The sequence below is a fragment of the Camelus ferus genome, chromosome 7 (assembly GCF_009834535.1).
Source record: "Camelus ferus isolate YT-003-E chromosome 7, BCGSAC_Cfer_1.0, whole genome shotgun sequence".
Taxonomy (NCBI): Eukaryota; Metazoa; Chordata; class Mammalia; order Artiodactyla; family Camelidae; genus Camelus; species Camelus ferus.
The window spans coordinates 43,456,411-43,481,970 of record NC_045702.1 but is presented as its reverse complement, the minus strand read 5'-3'; the positions used below and the strand labels follow the sequence as shown (position 1 = coordinate 43,481,970).

General features: G+C 55.0%; 5 protein-coding genes across 6 annotated transcripts in view; all 5 read right to left on the bottom strand.

Annotated features, from left to right (window-relative positions):
• The window catches only part of HOXA3 (homeobox A3), a 45,009-nt gene extending 33,458 nt beyond the window's left edge, over positions 1–11,551 (bottom strand). Inside the window, exon 1 of one of the 2 annotated variants that reach the window (XM_032483812.1) lies at positions 11,414–11,551. The gene's annotated coding sequence lies outside the window, so the exon portion shown is untranslated. Of the gene's footprint in view, positions 1–9,375; positions 10,722–11,413 lie in introns of those variants that run through there. The other variant, XM_032483813.1, reaches the window with a different exon arrangement.
• On the bottom strand, positions 53–4,620 carry HOXA5 (homeobox A5). The gene is made up of 2 exons (XM_032483818.1): positions 2,066–4,620; positions 53–1,080 (listed from the first exon to the last, which is right to left on the bottom strand). Exons 1-2 carry the CDS (start codon positions 2,958–2,960, stop codon positions 830–832), a joined length of 1,146 nt encoding a protein of 381 aa, XP_032339709.1. The 5' UTR covers positions 2,961–4,620; the 3' UTR covers positions 53–829.
• On the bottom strand, positions 4,490–9,382 carry HOXA6 (homeobox A6). Its single transcript, XM_006175693.3, has 2 exons — positions 6,306–9,382; positions 4,490–4,925 (listed from the first exon to the last, which is right to left on the bottom strand). Exons 1-2 carry the CDS (start codon positions 6,745–6,747, stop codon positions 4,666–4,668), a joined length of 702 nt encoding a protein of 233 aa, XP_006175755.1. The 5' UTR covers positions 6,748–9,382; the 3' UTR covers positions 4,490–4,665.
• A 2,345-nt stretch (positions 11,552–13,896) lies between the features above and the next one.
• Positions 13,897–17,130, bottom strand: HOXA7 (homeobox A7). The gene is made up of 3 exons (XM_014551488.2): positions 17,006–17,130; positions 15,315–15,902; positions 13,897–14,332 (listed from the first exon to the last, which is right to left on the bottom strand). The coding sequence occupies exons 2-3, from the start codon at positions 15,691–15,693 to the stop codon at positions 14,007–14,009; spliced, it is 705 nt and encodes a 234-aa protein (XP_014406974.2). The 5' UTR covers positions 15,694–15,902; positions 17,006–17,130; the 3' UTR covers positions 13,897–14,006.
• Positions 17,131–21,663: 4,533 nt separating this feature from the next.
• On the bottom strand, positions 21,664–24,907 carry HOXA9 (homeobox A9). The gene is made up of 2 exons (XM_006175696.3): positions 23,967–24,907; positions 21,664–22,896 (listed from the first exon to the last, which is right to left on the bottom strand). Exons 1-2 carry the CDS (start codon positions 24,544–24,546, stop codon positions 22,658–22,660), a joined length of 819 nt encoding a protein of 272 aa, XP_006175758.2. The 5' UTR covers positions 24,547–24,907; the 3' UTR covers positions 21,664–22,657.
• Between the last annotated feature and the right edge of the window lie 653 nt (positions 24,908–25,560).

The following is a 25,560-nucleotide window of genomic DNA, read 5'->3' as shown; positions in this document are numbered from 1 at the left end:
AGACAGACGAGCAGAAAGAGCCACTTGCTAGTTGGCACAAATCAGACCAAGAGAACTTACAATAGAAAGTTTATTTTTTGTTTCCAGTCAGTATTTTTCCTTAAAAACAAATACAAAAAAAAAAAAAAAGAGCTGATCACAGTTTGCTTAAACAGCCAGACTTGGACAATATTTGTAACTTTGTTCACAAAATCATACATCACTGAAGCTGCGCTTATAAGAGCCACTTCCAGAGTTCGTGCAAAGGGTCCTACAAAGGCACGCAGGGACACACCGCTCAGAGTCACAGTTTTCATCACAGAGTCACTAGTCACTACACGTCAAACAAGTTAAGTTGTGTCTCATCAAGTCATCTCTACAACAGCATTAATTACACAAGGAATATAGGTAGTTTGAATAAAAATATCTTTAACAGCTTGGAGCTATTGAGACAGGAACACTTCCACTCACATGCACAGTTAAACAACTGGAGTGCAACACACAACATTGGCACTAAACGAGGTCGAAGGGGGACTTTTTTGTGTGTTTTTTTCTCTTTTCTTTTTTGTTATAGTTACTTCAAGTAACACAGCTTGCTTCATATAAATAAGTTAAAACATCTATTTTTTTCAAGACAAAGCCATTCAGGACAAAGAGATGAACAGAAAGCAGATCTACTTATACAGGCGCTATAATGGCAATAAACAGGCTCATGATTAAAAGATGAATTAGGGCAACGAGAACAGGGCTTCTTCACAGAAGGAACACAAGGGAGTTTCAGAAAGTCACCTTAGTACTGACACTACGCGGGGTCCGCTAATACTGCTCAGTACTTTAAACGCTCAAATACTCAGGGGCGGAAGGCCCCTCCCGCCGCCGCCATGCTCATGCTTTTCAGCTTATTATCTTTTTTCCACTTCATTCTCCGGTTTTGGAACCAGATTTTAATTTGTCTCTCGGAGAGGCAAAGAGCATGTGCTATTTCAATCCTTCTTCGGCGGGTCAGGTAGCGGTTGAAGTGGAACTCCTTCTCCAGCTCCAGGGTCTGGTAGCGCGTGTAGGCCGTTCGGGCCCGTTTGCCTTCCGGGCCGCCTATGTTGTCTGCAATAGAAAAGTCAGCGGTTTAGCCACCAACTCCTCCGCCTCTGGCTACCAAAGTCCTCCAGCTGGACGAGCCAGGGTCCTGAGCAGGGTCCTGAGCAGGAGAAAAGCTCAACAAGTCCTCCCTGCTCGCCCGCCTACCCCTCCCAAATTTCCTTCCCTCTTCCTTTCTAGAGAGAAAACAATACGATTTGGACTCTGGGAACAATCGGCCCATCTGAGGCTGGAGCCGCTTCCCGGAGGATCGCCCTGCTTTCCCTCGCCCCTCTCCTGCCCTCTGGCCCTGCCCCTGGCGCACCCGAGGCGGGGCACAGACCTCTCAGGCTGCCTACCGCTAAGAAACCCACCAAAGCAAGGCCCTTTTCTGAGTGCCCAAGTGGCCTCCAGGTCACCCTTCCTTAAAGTTCCAGCCCGGCGAGCCGCCTCCTGTTCCAGCTTGAACGGTTGGGGCGCCTGCTTTCTTTTTCTTTCCTTTCCTTTCCTGCTGTCCCTTCCGCCCCCAAACTTCAGAATTCTGGCGGCTCTCGCCTCGATTATTTCCCCCGCCAAGCCCCTTTTCGGGGACTCTAATTAGTAACGCTGTTTCCCCAGCGTAGCCCTCCTCATAAATTATCCGTCCTGACAAGCCCGATTCACGGCCCCTACTGCCATCCTCTACCTCTTTGCGCCCAGCTCGGCTGGCTTGACCCGTGAGCGCGTTCCGAGGCGCTGGGATTCGATCTGGGTTTTTTTCTCTCCCTCCCACCCAACGTGTAAACTTGCCTCACCAGCAGCCCCTTTCCCCCAATTTGGGAGCGCTGGGCGCTGCAGAGAAGAGGAGGAAGAAGGAAGGCAGGGGGAAGGAGAACGACGGGGAGAGGCTCCACAGGGCTGGGAGAGGCGAGACCAGGAGAGAGACAGGGAGAGAGAAGGCGGTAAAGGAGAGAGGGGGGACCGAGAGCCGCGCCCCCGCGGCCGCGTGGGTTTAGAAAAAGGTTGGCTTTACCATGACTTATGTGCAGCTTGCGCATCCAGGGGTAGATCTGGGGTTGGGCGGGCGGCGCCGGGCTCGGCTCGCTCTGCGCGCTCGCCTGCTCGCTGCTGGCAGGGGCGTCCTCCTCGGCTCCGGACGCCGTGCCAACCCCCTCTCTGCTGCTGATGTGGGTGCTGCCGGCGTTGGCCGAGGCGCCGCTGGAGTTGCCCAGGGAGTTTTTCCCGCCGTGGTGGCTGTCGCTGCCGGGCGAGGGGGCCACGGCGGAGCAGGGCAGCGGGTCGGGCGGAGGCGAGTGCGTGGAAGTGGCCGGCTGGCTGTACCTGGGCTCGGCGGGCGCCGCGCTGGCGCCGGCCGCGTAGCTGCGGGCGCGCTCCCCGGAGCCAAAGTGGCCGGAGCCTGAGCGGCCGACGCTGAGATCCATGCCATTGTAGCCGTAGCCGTACCTGCCGGAGTGCATGCTCGCCGAGTCCCTGAATTGCTCGCTCACGGAACTATGATCTCCATAATTATGCAACTGGTAGTCCGGGCCATTTGGATAGCGACCGCAAAATGAGTTTACAAAATAAGAGCTCATTTGTTTTTTGATATGTGTGCTTGATTTGTGGCTCGCGGTCGTTTGTGCGTCTATAGCACCCTTGCACAATTTATGATGAATTATGGAAATGACTGGGACATGTACTTGGTTCCCTCCTACGTAGGCACCCAAATATGGGGTACGACTTCGAATCACGTGCTTTTGTTGTCCAGTCGTAAATCCTGCCTGATGACCTCTAGAGGTAAACTCGTGCACTAATGGGGGAGTTGGGTGGAGGCGAGAGGGGTGGCGCGCGCGCCCCAGGCGCGTGCCCGCCGCCTGCCGCCGCCGTTCAGTTGGACTCGAGCGCCACCCGCTGGAGGCAGGGCGCATCGCTCCGCTTCCGACCCGGGGCTGCAAGGGCCGGGGTCGAATTGAGGTTACAGCCCATTATGGCAAAATTATTGCATTTCCCTCGGCAGTTCCATTAGGATGTACCAATTGTGAGGCCGTCAGCTGCCGATCGCGTGCCCGGCGAGGATGCAGAGGATTGAGGGGAGATGGTGACTTGGTTTTTATTTACAACTTTATTTCCCCGCTGTGCAGCCCCTCTTATTTTTATGTCGAGGTTGGGGTCCGTTCTGCCCGTCATGCTGGCAGCTCTGAAATTTGAAAATACAGATATCACCTTCGGGGAAGGGGGGAGGCCATTTAGCCAATTGGAGAAATAAATCCTGCCCGCAGCAGCAGCTACAATTACGGCTCTGTTTTTGCGAGCGCATAAGGGACAGTATCCCTGCTGCTCTTAAATGACAGGCGTCTATTAAAGATAGCTTTTGTGTAGTGTTTCTCTTAGGCGAGGTCAAATTCCATACACTTTTATAACCAGAGTCGATTTTTCTTTCGTGTAAATACGGTTTTCGTGTCATTAGTTTGCTATTTAATTTCTTTAAGTATCCGTCCTGGAGAATCTTCACCACCGGGTACCGTTTCTCCAGCCAACTGGGCCCCAAGTCGGAGGGTTCTCAGTGAACCCAGTGAGTGGGCCCAGGCTCCTTGCAGCCATAGAAGCTGCTTGGGGGCTGGGGATCCGTGGGCCGAGTTATTAGGGTCTTGCTTAGACTTCCAGGAGTAAAACGAGGGCGCTAATGAAAGCATTTTTGTGGCAACTACCTCCGTAGTTGTCTTCCTGGATTCTGAAAGACGAAAGCAAATCACAAATAGAGCCTAAAGGCATGGGGTGGGTGTCTCCCCCACTAGAGGCTAGGCATCGCAGTTGCCACTGGCACGTTTGGAAACCAGGACTTTTGCCGCTCCCATAGCCCTGGGCTCCCACCTTAGGTCCTGAAAGCTGTTATGGCAGCGCCGGCACTGTCGGAGGCAGGGAACCGGAATCTGGAGCTCAGAATCTGGGCTTCGGGAGCCCAGTCGTTCCCGGATCTGTAAAGTTCCATCCGCTCCCAGGTTGGCTCCGCTGGGCTGAGGCTGTTTCTCTTCCACGGACGGTTGCGCGCGGGGCCGAGAGACTAGGCTCTCTCGGGGCCCCCTTTGTTCCTCGCGCTTCTTCCTGTCTGGGGGCGGCCCGGGAAGCCACGGCAGTACTGGGGCCCCAACATTTAGGCCCTGTCTTTCCAGTGGCGGGAGTTGATTTGGTGATGCCCTCCGGGCCTTGGTGGCGAGGAACCGAGGCGGAAGCGTCCAGACACCGAAAGGTGCTCGGCCCCAAGGTTCCTTCCTCTCCAGCAACCCAGCTTCCCGAGCTCAGGGCCGTGCAGAGGCACTAACACAAGAGCCGGGGACGGATCAGGGGCGCGCCCTGAGATCCGGAGCCGGCTTAGGCAGCCTTGGAGAGCGGTACTGCGTGTGCAGTGCGCCCCGGTCCACCGCTGGGATTGGCTGTGTGTGGGTTTTCTTTCTTTCTTTTTCTTTCTTTCTCGTAAGAAATAAATGCTCAGGCGTTTGCAAAGCGCCGGGATCCCCCGAAGCTGCGGAAATCCCCCAGATGGGAGCAGGCGGGAAGAAAAGTTGGGGAGCAGGCCAAGGCAAGGGGGCAAACCCGAGGGAGGTTGCGGCGCGGGCCTGGTCCCTGCCCAGGCGTCTACTCTCCCGCCTTTGCCTCAGCGTCTTCCCCGCTGGGCTGTGTGGAATTGATGAGTTTATTTTCCTTTTTCCACTTCATGCGGCGGTTCTGGAACCAGATTTTGATCTGGCGCTCGGTGAGGCAGAGCGCGTTGGCGATCTCGATGCGGCGGCGCCGCGTCAGGTAGCGGTTGAAGTGGAACTCCTTCTCCAGCTCCAGCGTCTGGTAGCGCGTGTAGGTCTGGCGGCCTCGGCGCCCGTGACTCCCGTACACAGCACCTGCGGGCAGAAACGGCCGGGCGCCGGTAAGCCAGGATCCGGGCAGCCTGACCAGCCAGCCTCGCGCCCCACGCCCCAAACCTCGGGGCTGGAAACCACCAGCCTCTCCCACTATGTCTCCCCTATGTCTGGGGCCGAAAGCGGGCTGGATGGGAGAAGATTATTTCATATCAAGCGAGATATTCTCCTCCTAAAACGACTTGGGGTGGCAAGTTATTGTTTTTGAAAAATCTGTTCTGTAAAAGAAACAGTACGAGCAAAAGAACAGAACAGCATTCTTAATTTGGGGTACCTAAGTCTGTTTTGTGGGAGTACAGTGTGTGTGTGTTTGGGAGTGGGTGTGGAACCCTGTGAGTAGGGTAGACACTCTGAATTCATACACGGACCTCTGTGAAGATGTTACTGTAGCCAACCACATCAGAACACAACATGCTTTTTGGAAAACTCAAAATGGTCAGCCCTCTCAAATCTTTGCAAATCCCTCCCAACTGTATGGCCCTTCTGAGGAAGACAGAGCTCTTGAAAACACAAGTGAAGTTTTAAAGTAAGACACTACAAATTTAAAAAAAATCCACATTAGGCTCTGTCCTTCTCCAAGGATTCCTGGTGGAATTTTGGGAAACCAGGAGCAAAAAGAAGGAGCTATGGGCCATCAGGGGTTTCTGGAATATGGGACTGTGATGGGCTATCTGTTCTGGTGCCTAAGAGACCCATGGGTGGGGGTCTCTCCCCAAGCTGGGCATATGAGACTCAGGCAGGGCCTCAGAAGGAGGCAGAAGTTGGCTGTGAGTGAGCAGTTGAGTGGAAGGGGGAGGAGGGGAGGGAGGAGAGAGGAAAAATCCTGAGGGTGGGGATGTGGCCCTCCTAGGCTTTGGGGAGACACTTTGAGGGGCCAAATGAGGGCCTTTAGATGGGTTTAAGAAGGGCAGAAAGGTGAGGGAGTGGGAGGTAAAGGAGAGTTCTCAGGATGGGTGCAGAAGGGGATCTGAGCAGGGTGTTACCAGGATGTAGTGTAGGCAGGCACTCTGTCCCATCCAGCCTTGCTCTCTCTTCAGGTTACCTGTCACTGAGTCTCACATAGCATGGCAGTGACTCCCCCAAGGTCCCCTAAGGTGTCACCTTACATGGACACAAGTGCACTGCCTTCACTCTGCCACAACGTGATTTCCCCACTGGGGATGGGTAGGGTTTTGTTTTTTTTTAATTTTTTATAAAAGCCAAAAAAACTTTGCTCATTCTTTCCTCCTTTCTATTTCCTCCTTCTACCCTTCCTTCCTTCCTTCCTTCCTTCCTTCCTTCCTTCCTTCCTTCCTTCCTTCTTTCCCTGCCTCCTTCCCCTCTCCCTCCACTCTCTTGAGGGGCTGCAGGAAAGCACCTTACCCGCGCAGGAGTTCATCCGCTGCATCCAGGGGTAAACAGGGCTCGTGTACTTCCGGTCGGTGCCTTCGTCATGGAGGGCTTTGCCCGGCACGCTGCTGCTGTCGGGTTTGTACTGCTGCTCGGGAGAAAAGTGCAGGTAGTCCCCGGGGCCCCTCTGCTTGCCACTGCCCGAGGGCGAGGCGCCACTGAGGTCCTTATCAGAATAGAAACACGAGGCCCCGTACTCGTAGGACGCCCGGTTGCAGGCCAGGACGGAGTTGGACTGTTGGTAGAAACAAGGTGAGGTGTACGTCTTGTCCGGGAGGCTCGACGCCCCATACGAGGCCGGGAAGGGCCTTAGCGCGTCATAGCCGGCCGGGTAGAGGGGCAGCTGGCCCAAGAAGGAGTCCTGGCCGCTAGGCAGGCTCCCGGGGAAAGTGGGATTCACAAAATAGGAACTCATTTGCGCGCCCCTCTGCAGGACTGTGATTTGTTGTGTATTAGTACATCTGGCTATAACTATTAGTAGTCATCGAACTGGTTTGTTTCTGGATGGCCGAACGCCAAAAGCGACAGCAGCAAATCGCACCAGCTGACGCGGCGGCGGCCAATGGGAGCGAGCGCCGGAGCCCGCTCCCCGGGGACCGCGGCGACCGAGGCAGCAAAGTTACAAACAGCCCCCAGCCCGCCCGCTCGCCGCCCGCCCGGCAGATTAATGGACGCGCACAGCCAGCCGGCCCGGCTCTCTCCCCGAACGCCGGCGGCGTGCACGGCCCCGGCAAGGGCATGCGGATCGGTCCGGGATAGGGCCACCCCGCGACCCGGCTGCCGCAAAGGCCCGGCCAGGCCCACTCTTTTCTCCACCCCTTTCGCCTTGTTGGATTTTGCTGGGTTTTCTCTCCAAACAGGAAACCTGACAGCCCCGCGCCGGGAGGGGCGGTGACAAGGATGGCTTTGCTCCGGGCCGCCCTGCCCTCGCGGCGGGGCCCAGAGTTTGCCCCACCCTCTGCACTCCCCACGCGTGGGTGTGGGTTCCGGAGCTGGAGAAGAGCTCTGAGAAACCAGGCCTTCATGCCCTGCTCCTCACTTTTGCGCCTTAGAAATCGGTGCATCCCCTCCTTCTTTCCTTCCCCACTCCCACCAGGGGCCTGGGCCACGAGAACAAGAGGAGGAAGGCTCATCTCGAGTTGATCAGGACCAGGATGAGTCCAGTCTCTTTCCCCCTTCCCCCACCGGCCCCTACTCCCACACACAACATATCCTTAGAGTCTCCAAGGGCTTCCTTCTAATGGCCAGTGACTGCTTTGCCTCAAAGCACCCCCACAAGCTGTATGTCCCCTTCCCACCGCCTTTGAATCCAGGCACTGAGAGGTCAGAAACCACTGGTTTCAACGAGAAAGGGACCTGCAGAGGAGTGGCTGTGAAACTGAACTCCGAAGCCAGCCTTGGGACCTGCTCCTCTCACCCCGCTCCCCGGAATTGCAGTCCACCACCCTGACTGCTCAGAGATGAGACAGACCCAGATGTGGAATCTCTATCCTCACTTCAGAGGTGCCGGTGACTCTGGGTCCCTGGCCCAGCTGGGCACAGAGGGCAGCTCTGCTGGCCAAAGGCGAGGATAATTGATGTGCTTGGTTTCTGGGTTGCCTATTTGTCCTGGGGTGTCCCCCTTTCCTGGGACTTTTTGGGGACCTGCCAAAAAGTTGGAGCCACAGTTGCTCCAGAACCAGAAACAGTTGTCTCACCGGCTCCAGAAATTGAATTGCTTTTACCACAGTCCCAGGCCTGGCCTTCCCCAGACAAGACGTGAAAAGCCTGTCCTGGGCTGCCATCTCTTGCCTGAGAGTTGTGCCTTCGAGACAGTTGACTTTTACAGCACATGGATCAATCTCATTTTGTAAAATGTGGTATCTTTCCAATGGCACTTTTACAACTGTATTTGTTGGGCTTGTAAAACCCCTTGAATTAGCTTTAAAATCCTCAATTCTGTGGAGCTTGAAGAAAGACTATTTATATGATTTGGTTGAATTTCCGGAGGGTGTTTATATGCTCTGTAAAACTGGCGAATGCAGATTGGTGGGGTTCAGGACTTGAGGGTGGCAAGGCCCCCCTAGGAATCTGGAAACGAATTTCCTAATCTCTTCCTTGCTTCTTAATTTTTACCCTTCATTTCCCCCAAGGGGAAAAAATTGGGAAAGGACAGGGCTATGGTTGGCCTCCCCAGAACCTATCATGCATCTTTGAAAGCGGCTGCTGCCCATCCAGCAGGGGCTGCACCCAGAAGCCTTCTGCCTGTGCCCCAATCAATCCAATTCTGGAAAGTTTCTCCTTTGCATGTATAAAGAAGGGCCTGACAGGAGAGGATACAATTTTAACTTTCTCTTGAATTTCTTCAAGGAAAAAAATCAGGTAGGTGAAAATGAAAGTTCAAGAGTCAAAAATTAAAAAGGGAATTATTTTTTAAAGCTGTTTTAGAAGAAAATCATATTTGAATTATTGTTTCTTAAACAAGACCGTCAGATGACAGTGATTTCAAGCAAGTAATTATCATGTAAGATGAAAATAATCATTCAGAGATGTTGATAAATGTTTACATTTATAATGTCTGCTTCATTCCTCCAAGTCCCACACAGTCTTGGGGCTGGTGGCAGTTTACTATTATTAGTAGTATTTGTTATGGTTCGACCTGGGATTCTCAATCTAATCATTGTCCCAGCCGACAAAAGAATTTGATTTCTCAGCTAAGAACCAAAAAACATTATATTTCTAGCTTCTACAGGCACTAAGATGGAAAAAAATATATTAAATTGAAATCTGTATGTGGTAGCCAAGGCTGGTACTTATGTTGGCAGACTCCCAATTTATTTCTCCAACCAGCATTAGGGGTGTGTATGTATGTATGTATGTATGTATGTATGTATGTATGTATGTATGTATGTATGTGTGTGTAACAAGAGGGGGAGAGAGAGAGAGAGAGACCCATTCAGGCAAGGATAGAAGCCCCAGACGCTGGAGGGAGCCTCTCCTGGGATGGTGATAATGGCCACCAGGGCTCTTTTCTCTGTCAAAGCCACACAGAAAGTCCACTTACCTTTCAGCTGTTCTTCAAGGGAAACGGGAAGGTGAGCAGGGCCTCACAGTCCGCCCTTTCACTAGGCTGCCTACTGAGCTCCTCGACCTCTGCCAGCCTGGAGGGCAGCCTGCTGGTGGGTAGGGGGGACCTTGAGGGCCCCCCTTCTCCCCGATCGCTAGACCAGGCCAGAGCCCATGACACACAGGTGCGTCCTCTGCGTGTCTCAGGCCCTCGCCTGGAGCCAAAGCCCGCCTTCCTTGCCATAGCCAATCCTCCTCAGGGCCAGTCGGGCCTGCAGGCCTCAGGGCTACGAGTGCTATCTCCGATTTCAAAATCCCAAAGCGGGCGCGGTTCCCGAACCAGTGTACGTCCCCGGGGCGCCTTGGGACGCGCAGTTTGGACAGAAGCAGCCGTGACGTGCCAAGCGGCCTGTGCAACCAGTCTCCATGGTGCTAGGGTTGGGGGAGGACCTGAGTCTAGTCGGGCGTCCAGCTCCAGTCATGGGTGGCCAAGGCGGGGGAGGTTCCTGGCCAGTCAGGCCCTGGGAGGCCGCCCCTCAGATTCTCCCTCGCCCCCCTCTCCTCAAGCTGCCTGGGAATCTCTGAGGGGCCCGCGCGGCAGTCGCGCCAAGCTGCACGACGCGGGGTTGCGGCTGGCGTCGGTCCCGGCGACGGCCACAGCGTGGCAGCAGCGAGCGCCCGGCGCGTTCGCAATAAATAATCAGCCGGCGGCAGCCGCAGTCAAGCCGCCCAGGGCCCTTCGATGCAAATACGCCGCTTTATCCGCCCCAGCGCACCCCGCTCAGCGCGGGTGGACGACCCCAAGGTCCACAGGCCCTTCTTAATTATCGAATGCGTACCAAGCCATTATCCTAAGGTGGGAAAACAACAACCAAAAGCAAAAAACAAACAAAAAGAACTTGAGCCCAGAACCTCAGGATCATTTCTGGTCGCTGTCCCAGAAAGCTCCCATGCCAAATCTATTCGAGGCGCACCCAGGCCGGCCAAGTCCAGTTCGTTCCACCGCCCTACGTCAAGCCCATGCCCGCGGCACCCTCCACGCCTCCTCCGGGGCTGCTGAACAGTCCTTTCCCGGCTCTCGGGAGATGGGGTGCGGGGCGGTTGCCAGCCAGTCTGCTGCGCCGAGGTGGTTTGGGGGGGGTCCCCCTATAGCCCAGGCTCGGTTTGCGTCCTTCCTTCAACCTTAGCTTCGGGCTCCTGCCACTCTCAATAACACCAGATCCTGCGCACCGAAACTTCCCGCCAAGCAACACTCAGCCAATTAACCCCATACTCTTCTCCAAAACAGAATTCCACCCACGCACCTATTCCCTCTCCCCACGCTTCAGACACCTATTGGAAAACCGCGTGAAGGGAAGCGAGCTCTCAGCAGAGGACTCTGGCTGAATTAGTAAGTTTGCTTTTTTTCCTTATTCTACCTTTCTTTCCAGAAACCACTTCCCACAGAATAGAAGGTGCTGTGTTGATGCTGATAAAACGCCCGTCGATGAATTCACCTTGCCCTCACTTCTTCCCACCTTCCCAGGTCGGGAACTGTCTCCAATTACTGGAGAATTCAATCGAACCAATTGGGTCGTGAAGGAAAAAGAAAAATCCAAACCCAGGAGGCTGGCGGGGGAATGCGGGGTGCAAGGCCACTTCCTTTTGGGCTTTGTGAGGTCGTTGGGGAAGGGAGAGAGAAGACCTCACTGCTCCTGCCCGGCGCAGAGCGCTGTGCCACGGAAGGAAGGAGGGCATTCACTGCCATGGTCTGGGAGAGGAGAGGAGAGGAGAGGGAGGGACTGTGTGTGTCTGGGTGTGTGTTGTGTGTGTGTGTGTGTGTGTGTGTGTGTGTGTGTGTGTGTGTGTGTGTGTGTGTTCGCGCGCGCGCTCGCGCGAGCGGCTGTAGTGTGTGATGGGGGCGGGTGTGAACTGGTAAGTGGGTGGGCGAGGGTGAGTGTGCCCTTCTTGAAAGCCGCCCAGGGTGCCCTCTTCCACCGCTGCCAGCTCCGGCTGCCATCTCACCACCTTTGCTCCTGTCTCCCCACTTGTCTCACCTTCAGATGACTGCTCCCAGAAGCTCCTGCCCCTCTGACAGCTGTCGCTTGGGCAGCCCGGGAAGACGAATTGTCCTTCTTCCTGGTGCTAGAGGACGCAGGAAATTAGCCAGGTTGCGAGTTGCAAAGCGGCCGCCGCGGCGCCGGGAACTGGACGCGCCCCATCTCCAGCGGGAGCAGCCGGGCCGGGCCGGGCCGGGGCCTCGCCTCGCTCGCCATCGCCGGACAAAGCGCAGCCAAGCCTGGCTGGAAGGCAGAGCTCTGAAGCAGGCAGGATGGAGCGGAGCAAAAGAATGCGGCTCTATTCTCGCAAGGGAAATTATAAAAAAGTTCATGTTCACGGTTCCCATCCACATGACCGACAGCGGCCAATGGAAGGGCCGAACAACTCATAAAGTTGTATTGCAAAGTTGTAAATTTTCATAAACAACAACGGATTTATGACCCTTTCCCCATCACTAAGAGGAGGCAGCTCTTACATCGGCGCCATCTTACCACGGAGGCAGCCCCGACTTTGGGCCGCAGGTTTTACAGACCCAAATTGGGCCGGATTTTACTAAAAGAGCAATAAGAAGCGGGCCCAACCCAAGCAGGAGGCTGGAGTCGAGGTCTTTGCCCATCGAGCTTACACTCTTCTGCGCTGTCCTCATCGCCTCTGCCCCCTCCCCAGCCCCTCATCCTTCTCCACGCCCAGACGCCCGGGTGAGGTTTCACAGTGGCCCCTGCCCCTTCCTATACCCCTCAGCTTTCGTTCTGGGCCCTGGGGCCGCCTCGCTTTGCCTGAATGTGGGGTCAGGGCTACATCAGAGGCCCTGAATCTCGGGTCCTACCCTGGCATCAGGTTTAGGGCTCATAGAGAAATTGGAATCAGTTTCAGGGCAATACCCCTTTCCAAGCCCAACCTATAGCCTTAGAGGAAAGGGTGGATTTGGGATTCTCTCATGGAATTTATGAAGGTGTTTTGGGAGGTTCATAGAATATAATGTATCAATCGAGTATTATGTTTTCAAGAGATCTAGAAAATGTCTGTGCACACACAAACAAACCAGACAAAAATCTCTGCACAGAGAAGTGCACATATACAATTACAGACACACAGAAACACATGCACACAATTATGGACTCAGAAATATATGCAATTATGGACTTATTTAAAATATACATAGAAACGCACATACACAGAAATAGACATACAAAGAGAGGTACATATGTAACTATACAAAGCTACACATAAAAAATCCACACATAAAGGGACTCAACACACATATACACCAATACCCAACACTTGGACCCTATTCGTCCTTCCATTTTTGCTGCCCCAAAGCCCTTGGGCCACACAGACACAGCCAGGGCTTCCTCTCCAGCCATGCTTACCCTCTCTTCCCCAGGCCCCTCTCCATAAAGCAGTCCACATTTCTTTGTCATCGAGCATCTTTATTTTTCGGTTACATAAAACGCAGTTAACTGGACAAGACAGGAAGCGTAACCTCCCATTCCTGGAAGCCCAGGCTAGAACCGAGAGGGATGAGGGGGACACAGGACAATACAGGAGATGAAGGGCACTAGGGAGGGCTGCCCTCCCCACCCACTAGAGTCAGCGCAAGACAACACACCATGCTACAAAGTCATCCCATTAACACCTCCTTCCCAAGTCAAGACATTGCCTTACAAATGAGCTCCAAGACTATATACATGACCAAAAAAATCTTGTTCAAATATACAATATTTGCCATTGTAGGAAAAGTCAGGGTGTATATATTCAACATGGCTGGACAGTAGAACATGGGGGCCAGGGGAGGGGCAGGGAGGCTGGGAGCATCTCTGCAGTCCTACTAAGCAGAAGAGAACCCAGAGGTCTACAGCTAGTTTGGGAATGCTCCCTTCCAGAAGTAGGGGGTGATGGGCCTGAACTTGGGGTGCCCAGGCCAGAGAAGGAGGGATTTTAGGTTGCAGCACTTAGAATGCTTTGGAATAAATATATTAATTTTTCAATTTAAATAGAAGCCAATGCCCTGGTCCCTGGACCCCAGCACCTTCTCAGTGCAGCCTCAGGGACCCCAAAGGCTGCCAGCCAGAAGCAGCAGAGGCCTGGCTGGCGAGGGTTCGGCACTAGGTAGCAGGCGAGCCAGCGAGCACAAGATAGGTAGTTTGGGGCTAGTAGGTAGTACTGAGAGTCAGGTCCTTGCCGGTATGGGGGCTGCTGGGTATCTGCCAGTGTTGGGACAGGTCTGGGCTTCCCAGGAGTGGAGGCCCTCCGGGGCTGGGCCCATAGGTAGTTTGGGGGTGCCTCTCCCCGAGGCCTGTGATAGGTAGTATTTTAACCGTGCCAGCGCAGAGCTGGCCGGCCTTGGGTGGGGGGTGCCTGTTGGGGGTCCTCAGAGGCAGAGGGGATCCCCACGTGGACCCAGTCTAGGTGGCTGCTCAGTCCAGAAAGGTTGGGAGCTGGAGTGGGTAATGGGGTAGATTGGGTGCAGGTTGGGGGCTTTTTTTTTTTTTTAACATTTTCTTTTTTCCCCCCACTTTTGTAAATAAAATCAGTCTCTAAAGATGCTTTCCCGACTGTCTGGTGCAGCCAGGGCCCGGGCTTTGGCCCTCATTCCTCCTCCTCTTCGTCATCGTCCTCGTCGTCGTCGTCCTCGTCGTCGGCCTTGTCGGCGGCTGTGGCGGCAGCGGTGGCGGTGCCGGGCACGGCGCCCTCGGGGGCGGCGGCAGCGGCCGGACCCTCGTCCTTATGCTCTTTCTTCCACTTCATGCGGCGGTTCTGGAACCAGATCTTGATCTGGCGCTCGGTGAGGCAGAGCGCGTGGGCGATCTCGATGCGGCGGCGCCGCGTCAGGTAGCGGTTGAAGTGGAACTCCTTCTCCAGCTCCAGCGTCTGGTAGCGCGTGTAGGTCTGGCGGCCCCGCTTTCTGTCCGGCCCTGCGAGCAGACATACGGACACATGGATACACAGACAGACAAGCCCACAGGGACACAGACAGGACAGTGCATTCGCCTAGCCGCTACCCCTGAGCCCTCATCTTCCCCCCGGCCCTGACCCACGCACGAGTCCCCCTCCGCCCTGCGCCCCAAACTGAGCTGGGGGAGGAGCGGGAATGTTAGCAGAAGACCCCAACTGCGGTCCCAGACGCGCAGGCAGCCCTGTGAAGAGGGAAGGCGCAGAATCCCAACTTTACAACCGACCTTTCCAGCCGGCTAGGCTTCCACAATGTCCTGCTTCCCCCTGACAAAGGGAAATTGTAAATATAGAGTGTGGGCAAGTGGGAGACGCTGTGCTTTTGCCATTCAAAGGCGAGCCGGGCCGCTTGCCCGCTTTGCTAGGCAAGTGGGAGACCCTCTCAGGCGGCTCGCACTCCAGGGGCGCCTTCCCTCCCCAGCAGCCCGCGCCCCCATCCCCGGACTTTTCTAGGGCACTCCTGCTCTCCGTCTCCGCTCCCACCCACCCATGCATCCCCACCTTGAATGGCCCTGGCACAGGGGCGTGTGAGGGGCGCTAAAGGGTTTGGCTCTGCCTGCTTTTGAGAAAGAAAAGCCAGGCTGAAAGGCAAAGGAGGAAGGAGAGAGAGAAGAAAATGAGGGAGAGAAGAAAATGAGGGAGAAAGAGAGAAGAGCGAACAAACTTAATGTTGAGATTCCAAGGCAAATGGAGTTAAATAAATTTACGAGGATCGAACCCATTAATTGGGCCATAAAAAGTTTTATGAGCCTCATTTACATACAATGCTATGAGCTCTCCACGCTATGGCGCCTCGGCTCTAATTAAAACCAGAAAGGCAGCGCCGCCAGGAGTCACGGGGCCGCCGGCTTGCAGCCGCCTTGCTCCGGCGCTCCGCGCCCTCAGCCCCACGCTCCCAGCTCCCAGTCCGCCCGGCCACCAGGCCCTCCTAGCGGCTGCGCCTACCTGAAGACCGCATCCAGGGATAGATGCGGAAATTGGCCTCGGCCGGGCCATGCAGCGCGCCTTCGTCCGCCTTGTCGCAGGCGCCTTTGGCGAGGTCACTGCAGAGCCCCGGGATGTTTTGGTCGTAGGATGTGCAGGGCAGGTTGCCGTAGGCGTCGGCGCCCAGGCCGTAGCCAGACGCAAAGGGGCTCTGATAGAGGGGGCTGTTGACATTGTACAAGCCCGGTACGGTCGAAGGGAAAGCGCCGGCGCCCGCCCCATAGCCGCTTCTCTGCGAGTTGGGCGCAAAGGAGCAAGAAGTCGGCTCGGCATTTTGGAACAGAGAAGCCCCCGCCGTATATTTGCTAAAAAGCGCGTTCACATAATACGAAGAACTCATAATTTTGACCTGTGATTTGTTGTCCGGCAGCTTTCAGTGTCGGTTTTACGAGGTAGCGTGATATATGATAACATTACACCCCCAGATTTACACCAAACCCCATTTTCTTTTGGACGGAGCTGGCCGCAGCACGTGACCGCCCACATGACCGCCTCCGCCAATCTCAGCAGCCCTCACAGGTGGTCTCGCTCCGCGGGGCCCGCGGCAGCCTAGAATGGAAGGGGAAGAGGCTCAAATATGTGGCCAACAGTCTGCCCGCGCACGGCGGGCCTGGCGCGTCCTGCGGGAAGAGAACTCCTGAGGCTCCGAGCGGGCGCTCAGTGCGCCGCCAGCCTGAACGCCTGGCCTGCAGAGGCCGCGCGGAGCCGGCCGGGTGCAGTCCCCACTTGCCTATTACGGAAACCTCAAGGTCCTCTCTGATCATCTTCTGCCCACTGACCCAGCCCAGGGAGAGTCTCCGCACCCCGCCACCCGCCAGCCCCACGGTGGCGGGGTGGGCAAGCCTCGGCTCTGGGCAAATTGATTCTTTGCCTGTGTCGCCCCACTAGGGCAGGTTCGACTTTAAATGCCCCCCACCACCACCACCAGGTCCAGTGGGCCATAGACCGACTTAGTCTCCGATCCACATGGGGCAGGCGCAGCGTCGCTTCCAGCTGCAGGGAGAAGGCCACTGCAAACTGAAACCATGTGGTTGGAATAAAGTCAAGGTCTCCCAGCTTCCTTTCCTTAATCGGTAGTGCACTGTTATCCGCCCTAAAGGAAGCAGTGAAATATTTATCTATTAATGAGTCTCATTTGCCAGCAGAGTTATTAACATGAGGTTTCCCCCTCCTCCTGGACACCGCTAGCTCAGCAGGCTCTGTGCCCTTGCTTCTGGGCACCCGCTGGCCTCTAGCAGCCTAAGAAATGGTTAGACACTCTTCTGTCCTCCTTGCAACCCTTGGTTTCCCCCTCGCTCAAGGAGAACCAAGTCTCTTTTCCCTAACTGGGAGAAACCTCAGGCCCGCACCTTTCCAGGTATCAGTCGCGCTGTGAGGTTTCTGGCAGCGTTTATCCCTGCCACCTCTGGGCCTCATTCAGCTCTTCATGGGCCTGGATGCCTGGGAGCAACGCATGCTTTAAAGTCAATTTGGAGAAGAGAGGGCCCAGGTGCCTGGGGACTACAGCCACTATGGATCTCTGTTTCTTTTGGAGATCCCCAAAACAAATAGGGGGGTCCATCTGTAAAGGCCACCCAGCTCTGGCTCACAGAGAGTAGAGTGCACACTAGTCTCCCTCCCTTCCACCCAGGGCCCCAACTCTCCAAGCTTACCTTCCCAAGCCACCAACCTCTGTGCAGGGTTGGACCAACCGAAGCCCCTGCTGCCCACCACTCCCCAGGAGGGTGGTGGGGCAAACTCTTCCCCTAAAATGCCTCATAAACTGCCCAGGCCGTGCTGGAAGCCCAGCCGCCAGGTCAGGATGCCTTTTACTGCTCAGCTCGATTGCACACCATAAACCCAGCCTCACAATGAAATTGCCCCGGAAATTCTCCTCTGAATTATAGAGTTTGGTTCCTTGTGTACAAAGCGCTTCCCATCACTTTCAGAGGGTCCTGGCTGTTCTGTTTACCGCACCCTCTCAGGGGTCCCAGAAGCACAAAAGGGGGAGGGAGGGCTCATACTCAGATGCAAGGAGCCCCAGCTCTGGCTTAGTGGTCTGCCCAGGGGCATAGATGGGGAGACCAGAGCCGTCAGGGCAGGTAGGTGCCTGGTGGTTTCCCCTGGGGGTACAGGGCCATAGTGGGGGCAATATCCGGGGATGCCCTTTATGGAGGGTCAGGATGATAGTGTGTCTCCATTGGAGAATGGAGGGGGTAAAACTGGAAAGGAAGAAAAACTCAGATATTCCAAATAGCATTACTTTCCTGCAGGAAATAAAAACCTAAGAAAGTTAAAGGAAGACCAAACAAACAAGAAGAAGGCTAGGAGATCAAAGAGGTGGAATTAGACAGCTTTAGACCAATAAATTGTTCCTCTGGTGACACAGAGCAAAATGCAAAGAAAAAGACTGGGTCCACCGCCGCCGGCTGTCTAGACTCCTGCGGCTGGAGCAGCCGACAGCGATGGCATTTAAAGTGGAACCTGCCCTAATGGGGCGACAAATCAGACTGAGTGGGGAGCGATTTCTGGGAGTGCAGGAGAAAACCCAATTCCAGCCAACAGATCCAGGAACCGGTGCCACAGGCTCATGCCTGCCCAGGTTTTGTCCAGAACGGGTCCAAGCTGTCCTGGCAGGACGCACGACTCCTCCACCTGGGCCAAAGAGGATCCAGATAGTGCTCGGCCTTTTTTGGTCCAAGTCAGCCAACTGGGCCAAGTCCTGAGGCTGCTGAAACCTCCCTTTCGTTTCTGGGCTTTTCTCTCCCATCCTGCCTTATGCAGCGAGGTTTTAAAACGAAAAGGCCAGACAAAATCAAGTTTTCAATATGGCCTCTTTAATTGCGTGTTCTCGAGCCACTGGTTTTCTACTTATTTGGCTGAGAAGACACAAATGCACTGCTCTAGATGTGATAATAGTCACAGAAATACTCGTTGACTCTAGGCCTGGAGCAGGCACGTGAAGGCGGGGTTCTAATTAGCCGAGCTGTCTTGAAAGACATTTCCCCAGTGCTCTCCTGGAGCTGGGCTCCTACCTACCAAGCGGAATGTGTTTCTCTTGCTTCATGTTACCAGATAGTCCTCAATATTTAAATCCGGCTGAGAAGATAAACCAAACTCTGTGGCAGCGCATGGAGCTTGCTCGGAGTTGGGCGGCTGGCGATTTGCTTCTCTAAACGTTTCCAATCCGCAACCCTTGCGCCGGCTGCGCGTCTGTCCTCCAGTGAGCAGTCTTCCGTCGCGTCGCGGGGACAGATTCTTCCCTGACGAAGGCAAAGGAGCTCCGGCTGGCGCGAGGTCTTGTCTGCGCTGTTTACAGGGAAGCCGTTCTCTGGCAGCCGAGCGGGAGAACTGCCTCCCAGCCATCCACCGGCCAAGGGCAAGAGAGGCGCCGCCTGGCAGTTCATGAGGCCTCTGAGCTCCCGACTGGCCTGCACCTTACGTGGGGCCTCGGCGATCGGTGAAGAGAAGCGGTCACCACCGATTTGCTTCTTCGCCATTTATTTGTAGTTACATAAATCTGGCTTCGTATCTGCGGCTTGGATACACAGCCAGGGGCGCATCTTGGAGGAGGTTATAAAACCCTTTCAATCAGATGCTGTGGAATTTTGTGTATTATATAAGTAAATACAATGAAAGCATGTGTCTGTAATACCAAGGTGTGTATATAAACAGAAAAGGGCAGGGGAGGGGAAGGATACTGAGTCAGGAGACATGTCAGCCAAATTTCCAGTCCCCAGTTTTACTGTGTGTACAGCGCGGAGATGCAGGTTGTAAACATTTTGTGGGCTTGGCGGAGATTATTACAACCCAAATAAATGCACCGCGTGGCGTGTTCACAGGGCTCCGGGGTGCTTCGAAGGGTTCCCTGTTTGCCTTTGCGTTTACCCTCCGAAACCCTGCACCTGGGTCTGATCCTTGCACCCTTGCTCCAGGCCACCTCCTGGAAGGCTCTGAGGCATGTTCTCCAGCCCAGGGTCGGGGATAGGCTGGGCCTGGATTGAAGTCCCTTCCCTTCTCCTCTCCTCCTGAGCAGAGGATGCCAGAGTAGCCGCAGTGCCTCCACTACCGAGGTAGTTCGGCGAGGAGAGAAAGCAAAGGCGGCTTTCACCACATGAGCGCCTATCCTGGAGCTGGGATGGTAATGAAATTATTTCAAATATCACATTTATTTTAGAATAACCAAAGCAGTTCCCAGTCTGTCCCCCGGAATTCCCCATCCTGCCATACCCACACTAGACAGTTACCAAGAATGCCTTTGCGCCAAACTTTCAGCCCCCTAATTTTGTTGTCACGTTTTAAAAGCGGCTGAGTCCTGGAGTCTTAGCTCGCCTGCGGGTGCTGGCTCTTCCGACCCTGTACCGGGGCACAGCCTTCGGGGGCCTCCCGAGACGCTGCAGGACCCTTGGCCACCGTATATGCCCTCTGCACATCCCCTGGGTGGGGGTCACCAGGTCCAGAGACTGTAGGCCTTAGTCCTTGTGTCTGTCTGCCGGTCAGCCTCGTTCTCCGAGAGTCGCGCCGCCCCGAGGCCTGTCCCAAGCTGGGGACGGTGGCCCTAGATCCGTCCCCGCGCGTGCAGCTACTGCCCGCAGCCGCCCGACAGCTGTAGCCCCGCAGGGCTAGGCCCTTGGGATGGCAGAGACCGGGGCGGGACCGGTGCAAGACAGGCGAGGCCCCGCCGCTCGTTTTTTTGTTTCCCAGAGAGGCTTCTGGCCCGGCGTGAGCTACGCCGAAAATACACGACCGCCGTTCACTCAAATCTGGAGCTCCCATTCCAGAAAAGCTGGCGTCAAGTCGACATCTTAGGAACTTCCCAGGGTCGCCGCGGCGGGAGATGGCGGCGCGGGCGCCTTTTGCGTGGAGCCATACTGCCATCTGCTGGCCATATCTTGACACTGCAGGCCAGCAACCCGGCCCGAACTTCGTCAGCTGCCGCCTAGGGCCGGGTGTCCCACTCCCAAAGATGTGCAAGGGCCCATCCCCGGGGGGTCTGCATGGAGCCCGGAATCTCTGCTGCCAAGAGGGCAGTGCCTATAAAAGAGAGCTGTTTCCGCAGCCGCTTTATCGGCGGCAGACAGAGCAAACAAATGAAAGGGCTTTGGTGGAAAATCTTAATTGGGGCTGGACAGTTGTAAACTAATTAAGGGCCGAATTCCAGACAGTTCGCAGACCCGGCCTTTATGGCACACCCTTACTGCCCATTCTTTGAAGTTCCTTCTGTCTGCAACAACAGAGGGCATCCCAACCTGGCGGCAGGGTGGGGGTGGGAGTGAGGAGACGCCCCATCCCCTGGAGCCTGGGTTCCCCGTTTACACCCACAGATAACTTTACAGTTTGCAGAAATCGTGGGGGGGTCAGAGGGGAGGGCGAGAAAAGGGGGGAGATGAGACTGAACCCTTCGCCACATCTAGAAGGCGCTGGGGCCTCCGAAGTTGTGGCAGTTCCCCCCACAGCCCTTTACACCCCATAAACGGTAACAGCCCTCATTTTCTTTTATGGCGCTTTGGGCTGGTCGGTTGCCTGGGCTCTGCCTCTGTCAGGACTTGTGCTTGGGAAGGGTGCGCGGGACAGGACACAGCATCCCCAGGGCCGGCCTGGCAGGACGCGGGGAACGCGCGGGACGCAGGCCTTCAGTCCCCTGAGAGCCCCGAATTTCTGCTGCGACCACACTGGAACGGCCAGACTCCTGTTTCCCTCCTGGCAGACTCTTTAGGAGGCAGGCCCTCAGTCTCCGTTCTGCCATCCTCCCCTCTCCTGCTCCCCGTCCCCCGCCAGGGTAAAAGGCCCCCGGGATCTCCGTGGACCAGGGTTTGAGAAATTTCTTGGGGCGCCAAGATGAAAAAGTGGCCTTTCCCAGCTACTGGCCAGCCATATACGACACCCCAGACCTCTGAGGCCTCCCCGCCGTCCCGCAAATGGACACAAAGCGGGGAGCCGGGCCTCACCGCTGCTTGTTGCCCAGCCTTCCTCCGCTGTCTGCACAGCCAGGCAGCAGGCCTGGTAGGCAGAACTGAGGCCTGGATGTGGCAGGTTCCACCTCCCAAAGGCCCACCCAAGACAAAACTAAGGTTCTGTCCTCATCCAGTCCAGTCCGGCCCCTGCCCAGAGACTCTACCCAGGGTCCCCGGCCCCGGAGAAGAGGGTGCAAAGAACTGACCGGCAAAAATTAGAAAAGAATCAATATATTTTATTTGGCAAAAAGTTAAATATCTCAACACAACAATTTGGTCAGTAGGCCTTGAGGTAACTATTGCAAAATATACAGTGTATGTTCAGCCCGATGGAAACCCCAGATTCATCAAGAATACAAATCTACAGTAGCCCAATGGCGGTTTTATAGTGTATAATTTATTATCAATAAAATTAACTCCATTACAATAAGCATTCATTTTTCCCCGATTAAAATTAAATGTAAACCATAGGTAGTAACCTTCTGCACATACGTATAGCTCCAAATTTCCTCACTGTTTGGTGCAAAAACAATATTCAAGCTTGTTTGATTACTTTTTCTTTAATATGTGGATTATATATATACAATGAACAAGACGGGTCTATGGAGCATGTAGACACTAAAATGTCCGCATTTCAAAAGAGAAGAAAACCATGAATTTACGCATTCTGGAGAACCCTTTCTTTTCTTTTTTAAAAAATTTTATTTCGCTAGGAATTCCTTACAGCTAGTTTACAATCAAAGGTTAACAGCCTAGTCATACAGAAGACATATTCCACTACAGAGCTATACTCTATGCAACTGCCCCCCCCCCAACAACCTGAGTTCAAATCGAATTCTAGCTTTCACAATCACAACGGGTGCATCACCCATCACAGAAGTTTGAGTCACAAAACATAATTACCACAATAAAACACAGTGTTCAAGTATTTGGGCAGATTGCTCTGCTGCACAAAGAGCAAATTAAATTAACTACACAGACTAAAAACTATACAGCCCGCCATCAACAGTTGTGCATTATAAAAAGGTAGTTTTGTGTGTGTGTGTTAAGTCAGGAACAGGTAGATTTTTAAAAATATATACAAGCTAGCACACACAGCCATCAGCGCTAATGCCACCCCACCCCACCCCCCGCCCGCCTTTTTTCTGTCTTATAGAAAACGGAAAGCTTACAATACCTCCTCCATCAAAGAGGCAGGCCAAGGAGCCAGCCTGAGCAGGGTTTGCCAGGGGGAGATGAGGCCTGGAGTTTAAAGCCGCTTTGTGCAGTGTGGTGGAGGCTGGGGTGGGGTAGGGGTAGAAGAAGGGGACGGGCAATTCTTTCTCTTTCTCTCTAGCTCGCTCTCTCTTTTCTAAATGAACTCGAGTTGCATCACTCGTCTTTTGCTCGGTCTTTGTTGATTTTCTTCATTTTCATCCTGCGGTTCTGGAACCAGATCTTGACCTGTCTCTCGGTGAGGTTGAGCAGTCGGGCCACCTCATACCTGCGGTCCCTGGTGAGGTACATGTTGAACAGAAATTCCTTCTCCAGTTCCAGCGTTTGGTGTTTTGTATAGGGGCAGCGCTTCTTCCGCGTGGAGCGAGCGTGGAGCCAGTTGGCAGCTGGGTTACCTATGGGTGGGGGAGACAGATGAGGGATTTAGAAGGAGAAGAAGCATACCCACCCCACTCTGCTGGGGGCTAGGAAAACTCCTGGAGTCTTCAGCCAAAGTGCAGGACGCTGCTGAATTGGTTAGGGAAGGCAGTTGAGCCTGGGACACAATGGAACCCTGGCAGACAGACGCTGGATCGGTCACTTACAATTGCACGCAGTAAAACCTCGGCTCCCCCCTCCCCTCCAAGGCTCTCCTTTCTCCTCCTCTGTCCTCCTGTCCCCTCCTCTCCTTCCTCCCACTCTCTGCACATTGTGTTAGGAGTGAAATTTGAAAACAGGTCTCTTTCTTGCCACACAGAAGGAAACCACGCTGCCCTGCGTTCCTTAGCGAGATTAATATTCTTTTCTCCCTCTCACTGACTCTCTGTGTCGTCCTTTTCCCACCTTTCCTTCTACTCTCCCCACTCCTTATTTTGATCTCCATGGAAGGCCGCGGGGCTGGGCAGGCCGGCCTGGTGCCCTTACGCACACCAAGGCCCTTGCTCACTTCTCCAGTTTATTTGAATAATCTGGCATGGGGACCTTCGTATCCCAGTCGCCTGCAGCCACATCTTGGGCAGGATTTACGCCGCCACTGGCTGAAGGCAAGAAGTGACGGGACTCGGCCTTCTTCCCCAGCGTCCCGGGTCAGGCTGCAGTTGTTGCCGCCACTCCCGAACAATCTAGCCGCACAAAAGACTTTCTCTGCAGTCCTGCTTTCGAAGAACTGCCCAAAGTATCTCTGTCTTGGTCCGGGGCAGCCAAGGAGAGGGGCAGCGGGTCTTGGCTTGTCCCGCAGCGCCTTCCCCGCCCCCTCTCTCGGCAGCTGCCGCCTCCCCTCCCCCGGTGCCCTGCAGGCCCGCTTGTCACTGCTTTCTGGACTTGGAGCCCCATCCGAGGCCTCCCAAACAGCAACTTCTGGCTCCCGGCCTCTGCTCAGGAGGCTCCCAGGGCGGGCGAAGGCAGGCTCCGGGGAAAGCTGGCGGGCCGGCAGATCCAGGCGGCCGGCGTGGAGGTGGTGGCTGGTCTGGAGGGAGGAGACACTTACTGGGATCGATGGGGGGCTTGTCTCCGCTGCTCTCATTCTCAGCATTGTTTTCGGAGAAGGCGCCTTCGCTGGGCTGTTTTTCTCTATCAACTGGAGGAGAACCACAAGCATAGTCAGTCAGGGACAAAGTGTGAGTGTCAAGCGTGGGACAGTCACCCCTTCTGGCCGACAGCGGTTCAGGTTTAATGCCATAAGGCCGGCTGGAGGGCAAGCCCGCGAAGGAGAGCGCACCGGGCGTGGGCTCCAGCCAGGAGCGCATGTACCTGCCGTCCGGCGCCGCCGCCGCCACAGGCGCCTGGGGGTGCACGTAGGGGTGGTGGTGATGGTGGTGATACACCGCCGCGGGCACCGCATTGGCGCCCGCCGCGTGCACTGGGTTCCACGAGGCGCCGAACACCGCTGTCTTGGACTGGAAGCTGCACGGGCTGAAGTCGGGGTGCTCGGCCAGCCCCGTGGCCTGCCGGGGGTGCTGACCCAGGGCTCCCGGCGGGTAGCGGCCGGCGCCCAGCTCATCTGCGGCGTCGGTGCCCAGAAGGAATGAGTCCACGTAGTAGTTGCCAAGGGCCCCGGTGGTGGCCATCGCCGTGCCCCGCGTCCGGCCGGCCCGGCCCTACCCGCGGAAATTATGAAACTGCAGATTTCATGTAACAACTTGGTGGCACCAGGGGGGGAAGTACAGTCACCTAATAAGTTGCCGGCGCCCGAGCCCCCATTGGCCGCGCGCGTCACGTGCCTGCTCAGCAGAACAATAACGCGTAAATCACTCCGCACGCTATTAATGGCCCGGTGTTTTGCAGTCATAATTTTTATAGCAAAAGCCATATGTTTTTATGCAAAGGGATCGCGGCGCTCCACGATCGGGTTTGTTTTAATTGTGGCCAACGAAGATTAAAAGATCAAATCTGGCCTTGCCTCTGTACTCCCTCCCCTCCCTCCGCCACCACCATACACACACTTCTTAAGCGGACTATTTTATATCACAATTAATCACGCCATCAGCAAGGAGCGGGTCCCGCGTGCGAGTGCGGCCAGCGGAGCCCCTCACATAAAATTAGACAATAATTGAAGCCATAAAAAAGCAGCCAAATCGCATTCTTGCTCTACTGTATTTAAATCTATATTTATGATATTTCATAAGGAGTTACTGTTTCAGAAGCCACACAGGCTGGTGGGAACTTGGGAACGGCTAACAGATTCGTTTGCCTCATCGTGACTCCCAGCTGTAAAAATTTATGAGAACTTGGAAAGGTTAAATTAGACTGTTGTGTTTGGTTGGCGAGCTCCCTGTAAATAATCCTTGCGGTCCCAGGAGACGCGAGTTTACCCCGAGCCAACTGAGAAAAGTCAAATTCAACGCAGTATCCGTTCCAAACTGAGCCACCATAGCCTCTAACGGAGCGCGCTTTGCAGCGACAGACCACCGAGAAGGCACAACCTACTATGGTCTCCTCGCATCTGCCTGACTGGTGCACAGGGAGCCCCGGCAGCCCCCAGATTCGCCGCTGAGCCCCCAGCGAGGGCCCCACCAAGAAGGGGTCAGGAAGGGAATGGCCAGCCTTCCCTGAGGCGATGGGTTTGAGGGCTGGGTTGTGCC

Bases quoted from the DNA above. Each gene is read 5' to 3' on its own strand.
- HOXA5 (XM_032483818.1), bottom strand. From the start codon at position 2,960: ATGCGCCCTGCCTCCAGCGGGTGGCGCTCGAGTCCAACTGAACGGCGG. The intron at 1,081-2,065 runs GTAAAGCCAACC...TTTCTATTGCAG, and splicing joins CAAGCTGCACATAAGTCATG to ACAACATAGGCGGCCCGGAA.
- HOXA6 (XM_006175693.3), bottom strand. From the start codon at position 6,747: ATGAGTTCCTATTTTGTGAATCCCACTTTCCCCGGGAGCCTGCCTAGC. The intron at 4,926-6,305 runs GTAAGGTGCTTT...TTCTGCCCGCAG, and splicing joins GCGGATGAACTCCTGCGCGG to GTGCTGTGTACGGGAGTCAC.
- HOXA7 (XM_014551488.2), bottom strand. From the start codon at position 15,693: ATGAGTTCTTCGTATTATGTGAACGCGCTTTTTAGCAAATATACGGCG. The intron at 14,333-15,314 runs GTAGGCGCAGCC...GTCTGCTCGCAG, and splicing joins TCCCTGGATGCGGTCTTCAG to GGCCGGACAGAAAGCGGGGC.
- HOXA9 (XM_006175696.3), bottom strand. From the start codon at position 24,546: ATGGCCACCACCGGGGCCCTTGGCAACTACTACGTGGACTCATTCCTT. The intron at 22,897-23,966 runs GTAAGTGTCTCC...CCCCACCCATAG, and splicing joins CAAGCCCCCCATCGATCCCA to GTAACCCAGCTGCCAACTGG.